The 22661-nt window shown below is 38.6% G+C and overlaps 2 protein-coding genes across 2 annotated transcripts in view; both read right to left on the reverse strand.

Moving 5' to 3' along the window:
- Nucleotides 1-4636, reverse strand: part of derl3 (derlin 3) — a 6935-nt gene extending 2299 nt beyond the window's left edge. Inside the window, exons 1-6 of the mRNA XM_035659000.1 lie at nt 4515-4636; nt 3062-3127; nt 2901-2974; nt 2726-2819; nt 921-1116; nt 226-316 (exon numbers count right to left, since the gene is read on the reverse strand). Of these exons, the coding sequence (XP_035514893.1) occupies nt 226-316; nt 921-1116; nt 2726-2819; nt 2901-2974; nt 3062-3127; nt 4515-4634 (641 nt within the window). The 5' untranslated portion in view covers nt 4635-4636. The remainder of the gene's footprint in view (nt 1-225; nt 317-920; nt 1117-2725; nt 2820-2900; nt 2975-3061; nt 3128-4514) is intronic.
- A 3076-nt stretch (nt 4637-7712) lies between these two features.
- Nucleotides 7713-22661, reverse strand: part of mmp11a (matrix metallopeptidase 11a) — a 22214-nt gene continuing 7265 nt past the window's right edge. The window contains exons 2-8 of the mRNA XM_035657654.1: nt 18820-19046; nt 15088-15231; nt 13492-13625; nt 12181-12425; nt 10891-11095; nt 9641-9901; nt 7713-8752 (exon numbers count right to left, since the gene is read on the reverse strand). Coding sequence (XP_035513547.1) covers nt 8634-8752; nt 9641-9901; nt 10891-11095; nt 12181-12425; nt 13492-13625; nt 15088-15231; nt 18820-19046 — 1335 coding nt within the window. The 3' untranslated portion in view covers nt 7713-8633. The remainder of the gene's footprint in view (nt 8753-9640; nt 9902-10890; nt 11096-12180; nt 12426-13491; nt 13626-15087; nt 15232-18819; nt 19047-22661) is intronic.

Here is a 22661-nt window from a genome sequence, read left to right on the forward strand (position 1 = left end):
AAGACAATAAGCTATTTTGCAACATGAGACTATTTCCTCTTGCATTTTGACACATTTCACTAATCCAAACAATGGAAAACTTGTGACCCACGCATTTGCAATGTGTGCGTAAGCAGAGCCCACAAAACTCCTTTGTGAAACCAAGTCATGTGATTTAGGTTTCTTTATTTGTCTAATTTATGTTTTTTGTTTGACATTACTGCAAAGGTAGACATTTCCACTCACAGAAGTTCTGGTGTCATCAGCAGCTTCCTTCCTCCCGGCTGGTTTGGAAACACATCTTCGAGGAAGTAGTACATGTGACCGACACTGATACCTGAAAAGAGAAGGAACTCGCCTTACATCTGACAGCTGAATGACTTTGTTAGATTGCTTCAGTGCATTAGTCTGTTTCAAATAACAGCATATATATCACTATAATGTTAGGTTCATGCTTAAAAGACAAATATCATCGTCAAATCCTATGTGCAGACCCAGACCAACACTGAATGTATCCTACTGACATATCCCAAACCTGAGAGTTCTATTGTTGGCCAAAAACTATTAATAACACATCAATGAGCCACATTGTTTCACCGAGTGACATGCTACATTACCATGAACACGCACTGAAGTTTATTTTGAGTCAATTGCACATAGATCCGCTATTTCCTGTTTGTTTACTTAAAACTACAGTGACAAACTGTACCAACAATAAAAAGCAGGCAGGTTGCAGGTTTTGAATTTCTTTTGTTTTCTGATACAGTTTGAATGTATTTTTATTTTGGCCTCCTGCAAGTAGTTTCCGTTGCATGTTTTCTATTTCTTCCCCTAGTCTACTGTGCGCAGCTCTACGTTATAGCAGCCATACATCTGAGCTCATCCTAGTAATAAACAAGGACTGGTTACATCAGATTGTTGTTCGTGAAATATTTTTATACCTAGGAGGTCGACCACAATGGAGTTTCCGAGCAGCAGCGAAAATCCCATGAGCACCCAGGGGAGAAATGGGGCCTGGAAGTTCAGGAGGCCAAAGAAGTTCATGCGTATGAGCGGATGTCTTCTACTCCACACGTACACCAGCATGATGATGAAGGCCTGACCCAGGAAGAAGACGTTGGCGAACAGACCAAACAACTGTGGGCCTTCAGGTTAAGTACTATTAATCTCTTTGTTCCGTGTTTGCTCTGACAGTGAAATGACACCTGAGAATGTCGGTTTCAGATGGAAACGGAAAAACCAGCTCTGTCTGCAAAAATAACCTTATCGCTGGAGTCAAATCTGATTTGTTGGAGTGTTAGCTAGCTTTATAGAAGGTCAAAATTAACTGGCAGATAAACCTTTTTGAAGCACACAGTATGGAAGATTATTTCTGCCAGGAAAAGAAAATGAAATGGATTAGAAGTTATGAGTGATGACAGTAAAAATGGTAAATCAAGGTATTTATGAGCCATAACCATTAGAAAATAAGTAAACTTGACTTATATTTTGACTTGGTAAGTCAGAATTGTTACTTGTTTTGTTAATAATTATTACAACATTTTGAGATACTAAGTACAATGTTTCGCTTATTAAAATTAAGAAATATTGACTTATTACATAATTTTACTGAAAAAGTCACAAATTTGACTTTCTTGATGTCTGCTATGATGAACTGCCATGTTTCTACACTAGTCCAGAAAGAACAAACCAAACACTGCTCAGCTACACTGCTAGATGGCACTAAATCCTACACACTTGTCCTGTAAAGTTTAACTTCAATATTGACTAATTGTGACTTTAGTCAAATTTGAAGTAAGAATTGAATATTAACTTGAAGTTTTATCTTTGAGGCAAATTTATTAAGTCAAACATATTTATTGCCTAACTATAATTATTTTGACACCCTTTTGACTATTTATTTTATAGGTTGTAAACTTTCATCTTTATTTAAATTTTTCTGGCAGAAATAGGCTTCCATACAAGTACTATATGTTGTCCCTTATAGTAAGAAAAACTGTTTGGCATATTTCTGCCTCCAGAAAAGTTAACAAAACCCCAATATTTACAGTACTGGACATAATTTCTTAGTACTTGATGACATGATGCAGTTCCCTAAAAAGTCTGTGTGTTAGACCAAAGTTCTATCTCAGCTGACATTTAGTCAGAGCTGGTGTTATTTTTTTTAATTAAAGCGAACCTACAACATTCCTTTCAGCTAGGCATGTTACTGTCTGTTACTGATCACACATTTAACACTTTACTATCCTGATATTACAGCAGAATTAGGCCTCATAGACCTGCATTTAAAACTGTCCATGAAACATAACACAGCTCCAGAAAAACCCATAAACCTGCACACTGACCGTTTCACAACAGCCCAGAGGGACGTCTGTGGTAAACATACCCAGGACTGTATCATTAACCTGGAATGTGAACAAGAGCTTCTGGCTCCAAACTGCTGAGCATCATCAAAAAGAGACAGGACGCAAGTACAGTAGCTGGCTTTACATACTTTTATCCCCATTGCCTCCGGTTGTTGAAAAAAAAAAAAAACAGTGAAATGAATGTCTTTGAGCCTCTTCTTCACATATTTGTGTCACGATTGAACTGCCTCATGATATATTTTTACATTCCTAAATCAAGTGAGTTCATTTGTGTAAACTGACTCTTTAAATTAGTGTACTTCAAGATGTCATGGCAGCATTAGTTTAAGCATCGGTGCTGTAAAACCTTTTTACAGGTTGTTCTTTTGTTAAAAGGATACAGTCATCACGATTCCTCCAAACAGGAACATGAAAACAAAATCTGCCGTCCTTCCACGGAAAGAGCCTTCCTCCAGCATCCGACAGTATCGATAACTTCATTTAGTTAAGTTTATTATTATGGATAAACTGAAATATTATTCTGTTCTGGCCTGAGGAAACACTGATAAAAGATACAGAAAGATGATGTTGAACACAAAACTGAATCCAAGAGAACCAAAGAAGAGGAAGCTGGTTATCAGGCGCCATATCTGAGAGAAAGACAGAAAAAAAGAGAGTATAAATGTAATAACGTACCATATACTTATGCTTTATATGTAATAGTTGATGGATGTTACCTGGTATCTTCTGATGATGAGTTCTGGGTTAAAGTAGAGCTGAAACGGGGTGATGACCTCAAGTTGCTAAAAAACAAAACAAACACACAGCTTGAGATAAACAGCATGTTAGGCATAAAGATGCTTGGAAAGTAATTATTTTTTGGATATTTTTTATATTATTATATATTTGTTGCATTCGTGAAACAACTTTAACCTCCCTTTATAAGCAGAATATAAACAATAATATTTATTGACAGTCCAACTACTTTCTTCGTGTACACTTTAACCGCCACTTCCAGTGTTTTCACCCATTACATATCTACTGACATTTCAACTGCTTTCACTTTTATCTTAGAGTTCACCTTTTACCTCTCACTTCAACTGGTGTCAATGCAGGTGCAGACACCACAGCTATCTGTAGTGCTTTACTTGAGCTGACAGTTCAACTGCTTTCATCCCATACACTTTAAATGAGTTCTGGACTCAGAGACAACACTTAAGATTCAACTTTAACAAACAACAGCTCAACTGTTTCAAGAACTTTCCCTTTAACTTCTGCTTTTCATCACTTATGTAACAGTTGAGCTACTTTTAAAGTTTACACTTTAACCAAAATGAAGCTGCTTACATTTAACTTGACACAGCTGCTTTCACTTGTTATATGTCAAACAACATTTTAACTCAACTCAACTGATTTTAACTCTTCCACTGACAGTTCAACTACCTTCATCAACTGCACTCAGTGTTTACACTTAAGTAGGCCCGTGAGTGTGCTTTAGTGACATCTAGTGGTGCAGATCACAACTCCCTCGCTTCACCCTCCCCTTCCAAGCGCAAAGCAGAAACTATGTGCTTTCATTTTTATTCCTCAGAGTACAGTGGCTGAAAAATGCAAACGCCCCTATCTGGTGCCAGTCTTTGGCTTGTCCCTTCTTGGCTACTATATAAACATGGCTTTTCAACATGGCAGACTCCATGGAAGGTGTACCGCAGCATCCGTAGATATAAACAGCTCATTCTAAGGTAACACAAAAACTTAATGATTATTATTTTCAGGTGATTACATTATATTCCATTTCTGCCAATAGATCCTCCTAAATGTTACACACTGGACCTTTTAACTAACAGCTCAACTGTTTTCAGTAATTTCACTTTAGATGAAACTTCTGCTCAATAATTAATCCTTCAACTAAAATATCATCTACTTTACACTTATACTGGCACTTCAGATACTTTTAATGCGCACTCAAACTGATACTTCAAACCCTTTTGGTACTTTAACGGACAGTTCAAATCTAATACATCTCAGAGTTAACACTTTGAACCAGTTTAGTGTCATGTATTTAAAGCTAGAAATCAATGTTTTTTTACTTAAATAATTGTTTCCTGTCTGATCAGAGCTTGGAGGTTAGAGTTAAACTCTGTTGTTCTCTTCATTGTTACTGAGTTGTTGTAGTTGTTGTAGTCTTACCACTGCAGCGGTGGTGAGGACGCAGGCGGTCGTGTATGCTCGGGTCACCACGGGGATCTGAAAATACTCCTGAGTGAAGCTGTGAGCCATAGCTGCTGCTGCTGCCTCCCTGTCAACCATGATTTACTCACTGAATGAACAGCACAGGCCCCGCCCACCAACTGCACCAGCCAATCAGATTTACTCACCAATTAACACCATCCATCCCACATACACTGTAGACCTTTAACACATTAGAGTAATCCGTTTCCATACAGATGCAGAAATGAATTTTTTTTATTAATAAAATAGAAATTACAAAATAAGCTGTCTAATATTGTGACTGAGAATTTCAGTCTAATATGCAATAAATGTCATGTTTTCAATTGAAAGACAACTGACATTTATTATTAATTTTAATTATTCAGAACCCGAAAGAAACATGTTTTTGATTAAATATGAATATAAGTATGAAATGTCTAGTTGGACATTTTTCTTGCATTATGTTTGTGTGGTGAATTAACTTGAATCAATCCAGAGGCAGGAGAGTTTGGTAAAAAGGTTATGGTTTTATTAGAAATGAAACAATACACAGATCATACATTTCAATGTACAGGGTACAGGCTACATATGAGTAAAAAAAATAATAATCAAAGACAGATATGTACAACAACGTTTGCTAAGTTGTTTGTGTATAAATAGTTTCAAAGCAGTCAGAATTCACTGATTAACACTTGAAATGAGTTGCGAAATGATTCAAACAACAACAGACTGTAAAGAAACAACAAAGTCTGAATGATGAAAACTGTAATGACTCGTCAGTGTCCTGCACTGAACAACTAACATCTGATGAACATGACAGTTTGCACTGAGCCTTCACATTTCAAGTGCTGCAACCAGGGACACGGCAGATAAAATGTCACATTAGCTGGATCAGTGGGTCTCAACCTGGGCATCCTGACCCACAAAAAGGTCCTGACATGAGTTATTTTCGGGTCCATGAGATCCTGTCACTAACCAGCAGTGGTTAAAGAAGTAGTCAGATACTTTACTTAAGTAAAGGTACCAGTACAACAATGTAAAAATACTCCATTACAAGCTAAAGTCCTAAAGTAAAAGTACAGAAGTATTATGAGGAAAATGTCCCCTGTGACAGATATATTATCATATATGACAAATATTAAATTGTTAATACTGATGCATTAATGTGTAAGCAGCATTTTACTGTTGTAGCTGCTTGAGGTTGAGCTAGTTTCAACTACTTTATATACAGTTTGCTAGTTTATGGGTCGGCCAGTCCCAAAGGTCATAGGATAAATCTAAGGGGACATGAGACCTTTTTTGTGAAATGTTAGATAAATTGGCCTCCTTCTGCCTCAAACACTTGAGAGGTGAAACGTCTGTTTGGTGGAACGAGTCATAGACATCTGACACACGACAGGGGGACACACATTAATTTTTGTAAGCAGTCACAAGCCAAAAACATTGGAACAGGCTAGTTCACACTGTGTCCCAGACCCATACATACTACTGCTAAGCAGGTCTGTAGAGTGTTCACACTGGAAAAGTGACACAAGTATACTCAGACCAGACAGGATGCATATTAGATATGGTCAAGTCTTAGTGTGCTGTTGATCTAAACTATTCTCAATGCAATGCAATTCACAGAGGAAATGGATGAGCACCTCACAGCTGGATAACATTAAAGAACATTGTGGTTGGTGGTGAAACAGCTCCAGAAAGCAAAAAAAAATGACATCAAATATTAGAAAAAACATTCATGATTTGGATGTTTCAAGATGGCTTCTGACCTTGCACGTATTGTATAATGTCCAGTAAAGTATGTTGTTTTTTTGTACAGTAACATAGTAACATTATACTATGATGATTAGTATGTAGCATATACTGTATATATTCAGTATGTAGTTCTGGATACATGGATTTTGGACAGTGTGTTGTATTTTATGTTTTTAATGTAAAACTCACATAAAAGAAAAATATTTGTCTCTGAAATGTAGTGGAGTAGAAAATGTAAATACTCAAGTACAAGTACTTCAAAATTGTACTTGAGTAAATGTACTTTCCACCACTGCCATCCAGCTAATAAGATATGTGATATATTCTTATGAAACACTTGCTTTGTCTACTAATTTAGCAAAACAGCCTGAGAAGCAAAAATAGGGTGAAGTCATCAGTTTGTTTCTGGGAGTAACTAACTAACCAGGTTGAGAACCGCTGATCCACGTAGCAGCTGCTGTCCCTGAATGTGTCACACTGACCAACCTGAATAGATCACCATGTTACAATGTAGAAAAGCAATGACTTCATCAAAATATATGTGGACATTCTCTGAGGAAATATCACTCTTCTCTTGCAGGGTGACAGTGTTGCACTCTAGATGGCGCCCTGGAGCTTTTTACTGCCACAGAGGCCTACAGACTGATGAGTGATAACCAACAACTAAGAGCTTTACACCATTGTGTTGGAAGAGTGACATCAAATCATGACATACAGTGTTATATCATCACATTTTCTTCCCATATGAACTCCTAATTTCTTCAAATGCAGACATTCTTTTGTTTTGTCAGGGAAGAAACGTAGGTAACATAACATCTAACGGCTACATGAGGAAGTATTTAATAATTTTAAATATAATTTAATTAGCCTAAATCACAACAACAGAGAGTATCGCATCCCTACTCACTGAAAACGTGTATATTAGCTCAATTTGCCCACATATGAAAAATAAATACAAAACTTTCTCTTAAACATTGGCAAGCTTAGAAGAAACTGGATGAATGTCGACCTACTTGAAAGGACAGCGGGGATTTTCTTGTCCTGAATTGAGTCTCTCAGGCAAAAATGTCAATAAAAGCTAAAAGTGCAATGGAAAGAGACTTTGTGAATAAATCATGACGTACATGAAGCATGAAGATGAGAAATAGTGACAGCTGAAAACATCAGATCTGTGTGGAGCGTTGATGAGAGACTGTAACGTTGCTCAAATTAATACATGAAATAAACATAAATGCAATATTTCCATCATATTTTCCACATGGTTATCTATTCTTCCTTCTTCTTATGCAATGCTATAATGGCACCTGACTGGAGAATTGGTGAATCTGTTTAGCTCAACGCAACCAAATCTGAATATTCGCACAACAGTAGTGGATGGAATCGTGCCTTAAAATTAGCATTTTCTTTTACTGATTTTTAAAATTTGCTACATAAGGATGGAAATTTGATTACTGGTGACACTACACAGCGCAGGAGTGAGTGCTGCCTGAGAGATTTATTTGCCGACACGAAACCCCCAAAACCTCTTTAAAAGGCTGAGCAGGAGACATTCAGCTGATAAAGAGCACAAACACACACACACAAGTCCATAATGCTCTATCAAAGTTACAACTGTGTCACAAATAATCTTTATGCAGGTTATAAGACTATAAGCCAACTGAAAACAATGTGACTTGTTATGATTCATGGTCAGTGTGAGTCAGGTCAGCAGGAAAATCAACTGCATGTGTGATCACATTCTCAAAAGAACAAAGTGTAGCTAAAAATGTTGTTTACGGACATGTTGAATGATTTCTAGGTTTAAAGTTACAGTATTAAAGGTTCACCGCCATCGACAGCAGCTAACAAACAAATCTACCTTCCGCAGCTATAAGTTTGATGTCACTCTTCGAACACTTGAGGATCAGCAAGTCCATCCATTAAAAAATGGAAAACATCCACTACAAGGAGTCTGTCTGTACTGGTTCCGTCTGGGAACCAAAATCAGTCAAAAATCTAGATTTCAGGCTCAAAAACAGGAAGTAAGAACAATGCAGTTCACATCAGTATCACACATCATTAATACAGGGCCCAGATCTCAGCTGTATGATGACAAATGTGCAAAATAAATATGAGTATAGCTGCACAGGAGGTGCCAAGTCTGAGGAAACAAACCTTGTTTTTTCCTGAGAAGAAGGTGTATCAATATCAATATCAATCATCAATAAATGGAGTAAAGTATAAACAGAATTAAAGGAGACCGTCTCATCCGTTTGAACATAAACTTATCTGTTTTCTCTCCTCTTCATTGTCAAAAAAAAAAGAAAAAAAAAAACCTAATCAGATTCTCCGCAGGTTAAAGACTCACACATTTCTACAGCCGAAAAAATCCATGCCGATGTAGCGAGGGTAGCCCTCCAAAGAGTTCATGCCAACCGGATCGAATTTCCAGTACTGTCGTCCTCGGATAAAGTGAGCATAGCCTAAAAGGTAGAAAACAGATTTATTGTGAAAAAACAAGTTTAGGAATCTCTTTTGATCAGTAGCAGATAGTTGACCAGGCCAGTGAACAAGTTATCTTTCCCCCTTGATTGTCAATAAGGTAACCTTAGTCAGTGGTGGAAAGTAAGCACATTATTTTAAGATACTTGTACTTTACTTGCATTTATTTGACAGTTATAATTACTAGTTACTTTAAGATTTTACATTAAACATATCATAATGTTTTGAAATATAATTCATTGTTTTGATTAAACCAGTGGTTTCCAATCTTTTTACAGCTGGGACCAGTCTTGAGGCCCAAAAATGTTCCAATTAAATAAATTAACCAATACTGCACAAAAAACTGCAAAGATTAGAGAAAAGTCCAAAAAATGAATACAAATTGTTGAGCCAGATGTTTTTTTTTTCTTCTTTTCTCTCCCGTTAATTATGTCATGACCCCACGGATTTATCTTGTGACCCCCAGGTTGGGAACCACTGGACTAAACAGCTAACTGTATATAAAGTAGTTCAAACTAGCTCCACCTGAAGCAGCTACAACAGTAAAATGATACTTACAAATTAATGCATCAGTACTAATAATCACTTTTACTCAAGTGGGATTGTGAATTCAGACCTTTTACTTGTAATTGAGTATCTTTATTGTGATAATTGCTACTTTTACTTTAGAACAAGATCGGTATACTTCTTCCACCACTGACCTTAGTACAGTACTGGTACACTGGTACAAGTTATTATTTAAGAACCTGCAAATTCCTATCCATGAGCATATCAGTCTTGGAGTATCAAAATGTAACTAACATACTAACTTTTAAAAACCAAATAGGAACACTTTGTTCACTTGTTAACTTTTAGTTTTTGGGTCATACCGTAGATGTCCCTGAAAGCAGCGTCTACATCGTCTGGGATGCCGCTCCAGTCCTGCATGCTGCGCGGGTAGGCGGACTCAACGCGGTTCTCGCGGGGGCTGAACCTCCAGTAGCTGCCTGACTTGAAGAAGTAAGTGTTGTAGTTGGAGTCGTGGCCCCAGCGCAGAGCCGCCTGGAACCCGGACTCTGACAGACCCAAACTCCTGATGGACTCCGGCCCTCTGATCTTCCTCTCAGCATCGAACACCCAGTAGTTCTCACCTGCTCACAGAGATGGTGAACAATGGACGCCATTCAACTCTTGTTGGTAGGTTTTACGCTTCATAGTGCAACTGATCCTATTTTACACACTGACTTAAATCTTTGACATGTCTATATTAGTTACAGTATTTTATACAGCTGAGACTCTCACTGCTTAGATATATCATTATATAACTGAGTGAGTTAGCTGTAAATGCTTGTTGTGTCACATAAATGAGTGATTCCCATCTGTTTTCCTTAAGGAAATTATCACTGAGTAAACTGACGACTCCTGAATAAGTGACATTTTATGGATTTTAACAGTAAGAAACAACTGATAAACTGTAACATACAAACTCAGTCAGATGTGTCAGTGTTTATCTGTTCCCTGTCGGGACAGTACATAAAGTATGATTGTCTGTTTAGTTATGTTTTGATGTCCGCCAAACAAACAGAGCTGTTTGCAACCACCCAAGACTGAAAGACATCCAACATGGCTGCTAGGGGGTGTTTGGTCACCAAATAAAAAATAAACAATTTCCTTATTGTTACCATTTAATTTCCATCCCCTTTCTTTTTCTCTTTTGTCTATTTCTAAATGATCGGTTGGGGCTGCAGTGTAGCTCATTGGAGACAACATCCAACCAAAAGTCAGAGGTTTAAGCCCTACAGCATCTGTGTTTCCTGCTGAGGTATTTTTGAGTGAGATAAGAGCATTAGCTAGAGTTTAAATCATAATGCTTAAGGTTCACCACATCAAGACAATGTGCGGTAAAAGAAATAGTAAACTGATTGTCTCAGCACTTGGTTGAAACACACACTATTGCACATACCTACCGTAACCACATCTAATGGAAACAGTCACAGAAAGATTTCAGTGATTTCACAGCTGTGTGTTAATTAACGTTTTACACCTGTTTAAACTTGCCTAAAAGTGCGTGATTCTTGATTATCCTGCAGTCACATGAAACCATAAACCACATAACAGCAGCTTAAACATCGATGCCCACCTTGAAAGAACCAAATATTCCCTGACTTGTCTTCAAAGGCGGCATCGATGCTGTCGGGAATCCCCCTCCAGTGACGGGACGCCAGCGCTGGGTAACCGCTCTCCAGATGCCCGTCCCTGATTCGCCAAACATAGCCCGACTTAAAGAAGAACAGCTCCCCTCGGATCATAGACACAGCTTCAAAGTCCGTCTGGCAGGCGTCGGGCTGGAAATAAGACGGATCACTTGTTCATTTCCACACGCTGTAATAAACATTAAGTTTCTCACTAAAGAGCCATTTTTATTGCAGTGGGATGAAGTGTTAAGAAGCCGTTTTATTGTCTGAAAGGATCCCAAAATAAAGGAGAAGGTTTTCGTGCTCCAGTGAAAAACCTCTCAGTTACAAGTTTACACGAGAAAATAATCTTAAATGGAACCTTTTCCCTTTGCTCGCCTGAGAGAAACTCTTATGGGACTACAAGATGAGTTCTGTCTTTAACCCTCGTTTATCATCTATGGATTAGGTCAGAAATACACTCTTGTATGATGTGGTGTAGTTTCAAAGATATCCACTCTTTTTAATTGTGTTATAACCACAGAAACCACTGCTGCCTCTTAAAGGATAGGCTGGTAGTATTCTATAGTTTTCTTCTTTTCAACAAATCCCATAAAACTGAATTGATTCCCTGTGGATGTCTCAGTCCTCTGTGCCTTAGAGCTCCATTGTTGTCCAAAAACTGTTACAAACACATCAGTGAGCCACACTGTTGCACTGGGTGACATGTTCCTTCATTACCATGAACACACACTGTACTTTATTTTTACTCAATCACACATACACTATTAATAATCCCAAATACTCACTAGAGGACCAAACGTGGATAAATCCACCGCTGAAAATAGTCCCAAACAACATTTCCTCCTCTCTGAGTAACGTTTGTTGAAAACTACAGCAACCAGCTGCTTGGGGAAATTACTGGGCCATTTTAAAAAAAAGGCTAAGACATTTCACTCTAAAAATAAAAAGACAATAGATAAAACGCTTGCTTAGAGATTATCTGTGTTTCATCCTATGGGAACCATCAATGATTGAATGAGATTTCAGTCTGGACCAAAGCATATATGCATCACGACACCCTGCAGATACACTTTGGTACATTTTTAGGATTTGTAAGGCAACATTTATTAAGAATGTTTTGAGCCAATTATTTTGAGCTTGTTTGCCATATTTTATTCAAACTGTCAAAATCTTTTCAACCTGTACAGTCGCCACATGATTGCTTCTTTGAATGTTTTATCGGCTCCACTCACATTAGTGACGATCTCATTGGTCTCTGGGTTAGATGGAACTGGAGGCGGGGGTGGGGGTGGCGGTGAGGGCAGGACTGGTGGGTGAGCTCCGTACAGGTACTGGATGCCTTGCTTGTCATCCTCACTCAGCTTCAGCGGGTAGGAGAAGGAGTAGTATGCGGACATGATGGCTCCTGCCTCACGGGAGTGCTGCAGGCCCAGAACGTGCCCGAACTCATGGACAGCAACCTGGAGAAGGTCTGTGCCTGCAGGGGTTGTATACAAGCCTTAAGAGGATGCAAAACCACACTTGGGTCAAATGGTGTCTGAAAATAGTTTTGGGCGTTTGTTTTGACCAGCTTGCAGTGGCAGACGGTGGGGATTTTGCTACCCGAGATGACACAGTGTCAACAAAGAGTCATAAAAAAGTACCTCACTGCTTCCTCTCACTGCTGACTCACGTCTGCTCTCAGCCCCTGTGTTGCCCTGATAAAGCCCGGTGTTACAGATTGTATTGGATGTATTTGACTTTTCATACCTGAGCTGATGGTGAACTCAAGCAGTGAGATCATTTTTGCATCCAAGAAACAATATATGGTTCAATACAATTTAAGTAATATACCAACCAAACTTAAAGCTCATGACAAACATCTTCTAAAATTAGATTTTTAGCAAGCAGTCTGCAACAGTTATTGAGACTGTGTGTTGGTCCATTTTTAAAAATGGCAAAATGGTTACTGCATGTGAATATGGATACAGTAGAATAAGGAAGAATTATGAGGCTTCCTAGAATGATAGTCCTTTCTGGCCCTTATGAATGTGGCTAACCATGGCCACATCTGCACTGTTTTCACAAGCCTTTACTAATATTGTATTTTATTCTGTATTATTATGCATTATTATTATTATTTTTACTATGTAAATGGGCTTAAGGAAAAACATTTTTGAGTGGAGGGGGACTTTGAATTTCAGGCCTATCTGAGGCTTACTTTGGAGTGTTTTTTTGCATGTGTGTGTAACAATAATATTAATAAATAATAAGAATTGTTTAAAAGGTGTGTTTTTTTTTTGTTGATGTTTAAAAGAAAATAGTGATATGGACCTTTTAATCCATTTACCCCTACCCTAAGTGATTAATAGAATTTTGAACTGTATTCTGAAATCATTTGGAAGCCAATGAGGGATGCTAAAACTGGGGCAACATTCTAGTTTTTTGTTCTACTAAAAGCAAAAATAAAGTAAGAAAGATTGAAATGGTATTTGAACTAAAAATCAAACAAACTGTTCACTAAAAATTGTTTTCTTTGTCTTCCTTCTCAGCCAAACACTCACCCATGTGGTTTCCGAGGGTCCATGACTCATCGTCGTCAAAGTGAATGTCGCCCTGTCGGTGTGTTTTGGGGAAGAAGGCGTGAGCCAGAATCCCACCCGGGCCGTCGAAGGGAAGGTTGTCATCATGCCAGTACCTACAGGTCCGTAAATCAAATGAAAGCCACTGTGAAGGCTTGAAGCAAGATGCACTTTATAAATCCAACTTTTCTAAACAGCTTTAAAACAATGTCAACAAGTATCAAATAGTCTGCCAGTTGAGAACTAACCCATCACAACGTACCAGAACCCAAGTTGGCACCCGTTCAATGAAAAGCTGTCAAATCGACAAACTGCAGTGAAAAGGTCGTAAGAGTCAAAAGTATAACTGAATACATGAATAAATTGTACAGTTAAACAACAAAAACGTAATTAATTATTAATCATTTCCCATGTACTTACAATATTTCCAATTAACAATACAGAATCAATTTGGAATTATTATTATGTGATAATGACATCTGCATGTGCTGTTAGCTGTTAGTCAGTGTAAAATTACTGTTATGAGATACGTGAATCCCTATTTTTGTCAAATTGAAACAATTTTCCCAGGTTTGTGCAGCAGTGCAAGCAAAGACTGCTGTGGCATCACAGACAATAAAGTCTGAATCTAACCCATGATTCAGAAGGGGAAAAACAAGAAATTGCTGCCAGAATAACAAACAAAGCAACATAAAAGAGAATGCGTCATTTCAAAGATGACACAGATTCCACATAAAACTCTAGTTTTATATCTAGATAATAATCTGCTCCTCCTTTCTTTCTCTACTATCTCTTGTTTCCGTCGTTGTGGCTCTTTGAAGCTCTTTGTAATAAAATAAAATTTTACTTAAAAACTGGTCTGATTCTGTCGGCCTAAACTCATGAACCTGTTTGACCCTGTCACTACTTTAATGTATCGTTTTAGTCATTTTTCAAGCAAAAATGCAAATTTGTAAATATCTTTAAGTTCTGTTGAAGACATCACATTGATCTCTCTATCTTGTCATTTTTATCAAGAGTGAACCATGTACCATTGGTTCTGCTTAACATTATACCTGCTTAACACCAACATGTTAGCATTTAGCTCAAAGTAGCTGAAGGGTAGGAGAAAGAGTAGTATGCGGAGCCACTAGCATGGCTGTTGACTAGTTGCAACACACGCCGGAAGAAGACCGAGTACAGTCGCAGATCTGAGGAGCAAATGTGATAAATCTGCTGCTTTCCTGTATTTGTGTACATCAGGATACCACCAAGCTGTGGGCTTCAACAGAAAACAATGGGCTCCAGTGTTCTGAAACTTCATACTCTGCAGGTGTGTGTTCCTCCTGAATCTTGTTTTAAATTTTACAACAATGAGTCCTTGAACACATCAGCGGTTTTAGCTAAATGCTCCTATCTTAACAAACTAACATGCTCACAGTGATAATGCCAGCATGTAGATGTAGATGTATTGGTATTCTTTTGCCACAACATACATGAATTCCTTTTGCAGTAATATCTGCATGTGTTCAGTGTGCTTTTTCTTTTTAATCATGTTTTAAAGATGTTTTTTTCCCCCCCATGTCCCAGTCCTCCCACCTTGTGAACTCGATGTGGATGTCGGCCCTTCCACTGTGGATCTCGGTGAAGGTGAGCGGGGTGACATCACTCCAGATTTTCAGCGCTTCCCGAAAGACACGTCGAACCTTTTCTTCCCCCATCTGCCTGGGAAACCTGACGATCCTGCAGGAGACCAATGCAGGTGTCAAACACACACATACAGGATGTATAGTAGCAGAGAGGGACCACCGGCCTTGCATGCCTCCCTCTAATCTGATATCTACAGCCGTCTCATCGGCGGGGAGGTGTGTTGTTACTGACGCCCTCAGGCTCGCTTACAAAACACTGCATTATGGTCTCCTCCCTTTCCTTTTTGATAAAACCACCCAGTATGATAAGTGGGAAAAAGAAGAGAATCCTCCTTATCTTTCCAACCGGACACAGAACACTTCATAAGTGATAAAGAGTATCAGATAAATTTTCCACTTTTTTACTCAAATCAGACAGTTGCTGCTGCATTAAAATGAGAGTAAATCCTTATATTTCAGTTTGGAATAAATCAACAACCAACTTGAGTGATCAACATACTGTAATCAGTTGGGCACATAACCAACTGTAAAACGGCAAATGAAGCGGGTCTTCTTCGGCAAAGTTTGACACGTTGGACTGTCATGTTTCTACAGTAGCCCAGAACAGACAAACTAAACAGTGGCTCTAGATAGGACCACCGTAGTTTCTCCTACACACTTGGTAGGTGAGCAGTTATTCATTTGATTGTAATCTGCAACTTCACTGCTAGATGCTGCTAATACACAATCATCCTTTAACACCTATGTAGACTGTTACACCGGTGTGAGCCGTGAAGAGTTAAAGGAATATGCTCATATGCATTCTGTGAGTGAGATAAGAAGTTTGAAATCACTTTCATGTGTGTTGGTACGAGCTGTCAGGACGTGTCTATCCTGTATTCTGTGCAATGTGCCAATAGCCACTGCACAGGTTTTGCTTTTGGCACAATACTACCAAACCTGGAAACCTGACAGCTCAAAAAGCAATAGATGTAACAAGTTACTGCCCCTAAAACTACAAAATGTGGTTTTTACATTTCTTCTTGGGTGCAGATTAAACAAGCAAGATATGACATGTTAATTAGTGAGATTTCAAGTTGATTTTATAGACTGAGCGAGGCTGTTTCCCATGTTTCCAGTCTCTATGCTAAGCTAGGCTGAACAACCTGACTTCAGCTCTGTATACTCAACACACAGACATGAGATTGATGTCGATTTTCAAAGCAAATTAAGAGCATTTACCAAAATGTCAAACTATTCCTTTATTCTCTAACTGTTCAATCAGCTTCCTGGGGTCTGCATATACAGGGTTTACTGGTGTAAAGGAACAAAATTAAAGTAGTCATTATCAGCATCAATTAAGTAGATTTGGTAGATATACAATTACAGCTACTGCAGACAAATAAAACCATCTCTAAGAAGGCTGTTAGCCTCTAGTGTTCTCTGTATTTACTGGTTTGGATTTCCAGAAAAATTGGCTGCATCATTTTATGGCTGAAAACAGGAAGGACTGTCAGCCCCGAGCATGTAAGTTTACCTGCAAGAATTCATACTGGCTGTATTTCAGCTTGTGTCTTTCTTCATGCAACAAGGGTCAAGAGGTACAGGAAGCAGCAGGGTTTATGGGAAATGTGGTCTTGATTTAGAGAAACACAAGCAATAAAAATACCGCTGGCATTCATCTCAACCACTGTCTCTTTTGTTTACATTAAGTATATACTGCAGGACAACAGGTAGAGCTACATCGTTATATTTTCTGAACAATGTTCATTTAAACCCAGGTGTGCAGACCGCCGTAGCCACACATTAAAGAACTGGCAGAAAATCATTTCTATTTGATCATACATTTAAAGTTTGCTTGGGCAAACACATTGCACAATAAGTCTACTGCAAAGGTCCAAATACTTGTGCAGATTGTGGTTTGCACAAAGAGACTTTCCTTAGTGCAAAGTTCATGTACAGTAGGTTGAAATCCTTATCAAGTTTGCACAAATGCCCTATAGATTAAGTCAAGTCAGTTTTATTGATATAGAGCAATATCAAATTTGCCTTATGGGGCTTTACAATCTGTACAGCATACGACACTCTCCGTCCTTGAATCCTTGATTCAGATAAGGAAATATTTTTCTCATAGTGACTCATCAAACCCACATTGCTGAGCTTGAAATATGTAATTACACCTAGGTTTTATCAAAGGATAACGCGGGCGTTATTCTATATTTGTGTCTCGATACTTTCTGACTTCCCTAGCTCCAAGCCCATTGGTTCCTGCTGAAAACCCTTTAAAAACACCTCACACATCACATCTATCTACAAATGTAATCGTACATATGCAAGTTCAACAAAGTGCATTTATATATTATATATTAAAATATGAAGAATGAAGTCTTAAATGCAAATAAAAAATTGATAAAATGTTTTTTTCAGCTGGCCTCACCTCCTGCGACTGCACCATAACAAGCTCAACCCATTAACGTTCTGCAGCCACCTGAGAGCTTCTTTTCAGTTTCGTTAACAACCGTTAAAGCAGTTAAAACAACTCTGCTCCCAGCTGACCCAGCATGACTTCACGTGTCGTGCCAGAACTTGCTTCACAAGCTCAAAATGCTGGCTGATTCTAAATAAAAAGTAAACACAGGGGCTCATTAGCTTGGCTCCACTCTTTCTACACTCATCATTAAGTAGGGATGGTGGCCCTGTTAGGTCATGCAGAAGTATAGTTTGACTTTGCGGGTTGTTGCTATGGTCCTGGTTAACCACATCACTTTGTCAGGTGTCACTGTGAGCCCTTTATTGGTCCAATCCAGCAGAATCTTATTAGTCTGTGGCCGGTGCTGCTATTAAAATAACTCTGCCTCCCCTTCTTTCTCTATGTCTTAATGTAGTGTTGTGTTAAAGAATGACTACAATGAAAGGGACCCCAGGAGACACAGACAAAGAGGCAGCAGCCAGCAGAGGACTGCCAGACACTTGATGGTGCCAAGACCTTAGATGAAAGAAAGCCAGCACCCGTTTTTCAGAATATAATTTCAAGACTTAATTTTGTAGGTACTATAATAGGTATTTTTCCTTCAGTTCCTCATTCAGTGTGTTTAAAATCTCACAGATCCCCCTGAACTAGTGTCACCATTGTGTGGTTTGTTGTGTGTGGTTTTGTGTTTGCGTCTACCTGACAAAGTAGTCCCAGTCCAGTATTCTTTTAGCATTGTTTTTGGTCTCTTCCAACTCTTGAGGAAAGTATCTGGCTCTTCTAAATGCTCCCCTGCGTTCACACAGTCTCTACCTGTGTCTGTCTGATGGCTGGTGCTGAGCAGGCGGTGTACAGTTAGTTTTTTGAGCTGCCTGCTGCACTGAGAGCAGTGAGAGTGAACCAGAACAGTACAGTTGCAGGCCACGCTCACTTACTCGTTTGTTGGAGCATTTCAACCAAATCACACAGTTTTATGGTCAATTAAGTTCACTCGTTGTCATGGACAATGACACTTTTAGGACTTCTCATCCGTGCTGACTGGATTTTGTATTTTTATGCGTTTGGTTGTTACCTCAAAATGCCTGCTACAGGACGAATTAAGTCTTTTAAATTGAATTACAGGCAGAAATTCTTAAAAAAGCAAGCTGGAGGAAATATTACAAAGATATAAAAAACTTTATTTCAAATCGCATAAAGACGTGCGTACTGGGTATGCTCTCTGCAGATCTATACCTGTAGGTGAGGTCTGTCTTCTCCAAACGTCCTCCGTACAGGACGAAGCGTCTCTGGCGGTGTCTTCCCCGATAATGCACCTTCTTCTGGACGGTGTAGTCCGGTACACCACAGCGAGGCCGGTTCCACATGTTGGAGGTGTTGGTCGGAAAACTCGTCTCCTTTACTAAATCCTGAGCATGAGGAACCTTTCCCTTCTTCTTCACGTCGGGGAACTTTTCAGAGACCTGGAACAAATGAGCAAGTGCAGGTTGTTTTTTTGTTGAACACTCAATAAACATGTAAAGAATTAATGGTATGATATGGTATCACAGCGTATGGAAATAAATAAGAAAATCTTGTATCGTGTTTCAGGAGAAGATGAAGAAAAGAAAATGAAAGTAAAGAGAAGGGAGGAGAAAAAAGAACACATTTTTTAAAGTGGAGGAAGAACAAGAGGCACACAAGAATAAAACCCCAGTCACACTTGCAAGATTACTTGCGTAGTTTGTGAACTGCTGTTGCTGGTGTCCTAGTCAGTCACAATAGCTCTCTGCTTTCTTATTTCTCTGTAGTGGACCATTTTCTCCCCACTGTTCTCAGGAGTGCACAACATTTATTTAATAAAGCTAACAAGCAAATAGTATCACAGTCACTAAAGGGACAATAACCACATGGAGCAGTTTATACTCAGTTTATATACAGCTAAGATGCAATAGTCTTTTGGACTCTCTGGCTCTTCATTCCAAAGACGAACAGTTTTTTCATTAATGTCAATGTTCACCAAAGTTGAACCGAAAGTAGAAGAAAATTGTGAGGATTTAGTTCATACTCGTTGGAATTTTGCCATTTTAAATGCTGGTGTGATTGGGCTGTTTCAGCTATTCTTCCTGGGGTCACACACAACATAGCAACATAACATTGCTACTATCCACTGCTACAGGACAGTACATGATCACAAAAAAGAAAACTTCCCACCACCAGGAGGTAAAGAAGGAAAATATGAATAGATGATGAATAAAAGTAGAGAAGATTTAGAAAAGGGACAAAAAAGACCAAGAGAAAGCCGTGTATCTCAGTTCTAGCTGAATATGAATCAGCATCATTTTGAATTTATTTTGAACTCTGAGGTTAATGACAGCACACACTCATAATTAGGTCACGAGCCACACAGTTTGGCCCAGTTTAAGAGACAGTCGGTCCCAGGGTGTCCCATTATCCTTAATACCCCCCCTACCCGATCCAGAGGAAATGGCTCTACTTATTTCCAGAGAGCAAATTACAGGAGGAGAACCATCCCATCTGCACCTCCTCATCTGAGTCAGTCCTTCGCCTCTAAACCGAACCACATCTGCAATGCTGCACTTACAGGGAACTGTTTGGTGTTCTCCTCCTATCAACAAAATTACGTGCATTTCCTTTTCCGCTGCCATTCAGAAAAAACCTGCGGGAAAAGACGCTATCAATATATTGTGCTGACATTAAACTAATTAACTCTATCATCAGATCCTATGAATCTTCCCACAACTTATCTCTTATATAATCGTTAATTTAGCTACTTGCAGATAGAAAAAAAAGGCTCAGCTTCTACGTTAAAACCCACCACATTTGGTTGAAAAGTGAAAGTTGCATAACCGTTCTTGTAATGGCATTTAAACTATATTTCACTTTGATGTAGGCTCTAACTACAAATGAAACCAACACGCCCTTCTAATGTTATATTTCCTTTGTGTGATTTGATTTCCAATGTGGTCGGACAACAATTATTGTATTTCAGGCCAAACTATTGTGCATTCAAATCAATACAAAATAATGCCATGTTTAGGGATTTGGGAAATGATTGATGCTAAATTATTGTATGAATATGATAATTATGACCTACACTAGTTATCTGGCATCCTAAAGATGTAGGATGAGAAGTCAAACTATCCAAATAATAAACTGTATGTGTGAACACACATGGTAGCCCTGCCTAGGGCGAAACAGTGTTATGTATTAGTAGAAAATATCAACTGTATAAGCAAATATTATTGAATGTTTTCAATCAACCTTACAAAATCCTACATCAAATCTCTACTCTAATTCACTTTAGATCCATAAAATACAGAATAATAATAATAATAAAAATTAAAGCAAAAAGGTTTTTGGAGTAAAATCACAATCTTTGTTTTTGTTGTGTTTGAACGAGCCTGCCTCACTCAGCTCTGCAGGACTCAAACCGTGTCGTTGTTGTAGGTTAAGGGGAACAAAACCCAGCAGGATTCATGGAATGTGCTCCAGACTGCAGAAACACAGTGACTGATGGGTCTGGATCACAGAACAAACAGTACACACCTCCCTGAGCCCTCCACCTCCCGTCTTTCATTTCACTTAAAGCAGATTTCAGCTGCTTATTGTTGCACAGTGCACTTACTCACGTTAGGGGGGAGATTTTTGCCCACGTCCTACAGTTTTCTTTAAAAGGCTTGTTAGTGCTCTAATGAATAAGATACAAGAGCCATGGCTCCCAAACTGAACTGTTTGTGGTTGAGCTCCTTTTTCTCTCTTTCTCCTGTAGTCGAGATTTCAACAAAAACCTCAGATAAACAACAAAACCCTTATCAGAGTGTACAGCAGGTCTGAAACATATCAATGTAAAGGCTATTGACATGAAACTGGTGGAACACATAACTAGCATGGAAGTCAGTCGCCATTTGTTTGTTTTTGGTTTTTTTTTTGCTTTACCCTGGGGAACGCTGAGTGAGCCTACACAGGCCCGTAGCCACCGCTGAGGACACCAAGTTCATGTCCTCAGTATTGTTTATAGGAATTTGGGGATTTTAAGGATGTGAGGAGGAGTTTACATTATACAATTGCAGATTAAATACACATGGTTGTTTTTTTAAGGACTATTTTGATATTCTGTAAATCTTTAAACGTGACTGTGATTAAGTTAAATTAAAATATGGGATTCAAACTTTTTTGAAGCTTTAACATAATGACAGAGATTCAAACAAGACTTGATCTGAACAGGTTGTTTGTCAGTGCTTTCCAAAGCACTTTTTTGTCATCTGCTGTCTGTATGGATAAAGTCTGGACAGGTTTTGCCACAAAAAACTACTTAATTAAAGGTAACTTGTGGTGTTTTTGTCCATTAGTGGTGCTATGATGTTTCGATGAGTGGGTCCCGGTTTAATTTGTTTCCCATATATACACAAGTGATTATAAAATCCAGCCAAAGTTCTCTGCTACTCCTCTGTTGACAGGTGGTGCCAAGAAATGTAGCAATGCAGCAGCAAAGTCAAGAGAGAAGCGTGCTTGTTAGCATAACATAGATGTAAACAGTGATCTGAAAATATTTGACAGAAAATGTAAAACCAAGGAGGAAGGAAATGTATTCAGTGTCCCTATTTGATCTCAAAGATGAACACAATATGTTTTGGTCAGAAACACTGGATGAAAACATTACTGTAACTCCAGATGGTACGTTTAAGGTGGCAACAATTATGAAACCAACACTTACTTAGATTTCATCAGGTTACTTTTCTCCTAACACACAAGAGTTATTATTCACCCAGCCACAAGAGGCCCTTACCCTGGCTGCATTAACCTGTCAGAGGCCCAGAGGCCATTACTCATGCTGCTCTCTGTGCAATGTCGCCTCCATGTTCCCATTAATCGTCCAGTGTGTAGGATTTAGTAACATCTAGCGGTGTAATTGCAGATTGCAACCCACTCGTTTCACCCTCCCTTTCCAACCACGAGGGAGAAACCTCCACAGATTTATCTGTAGATAAAAATGGCTAACATACAAAAATGCAATAATTCCTCTTTTAAAGTGATTACAATCAAATAAAACATTCCTATGAATATTATATTCAATT

Source organism: Morone saxatilis, unplaced genomic scaffold (genome assembly GCF_004916995.1).
Source record: "Morone saxatilis isolate NCDOM2014 unplaced genomic scaffold, NCSU_SB_2.0 Contig16, whole genome shotgun sequence".
NCBI classification, from domain to species: Eukaryota; Metazoa; Chordata; class Actinopteri; family Moronidae; genus Morone; species Morone saxatilis.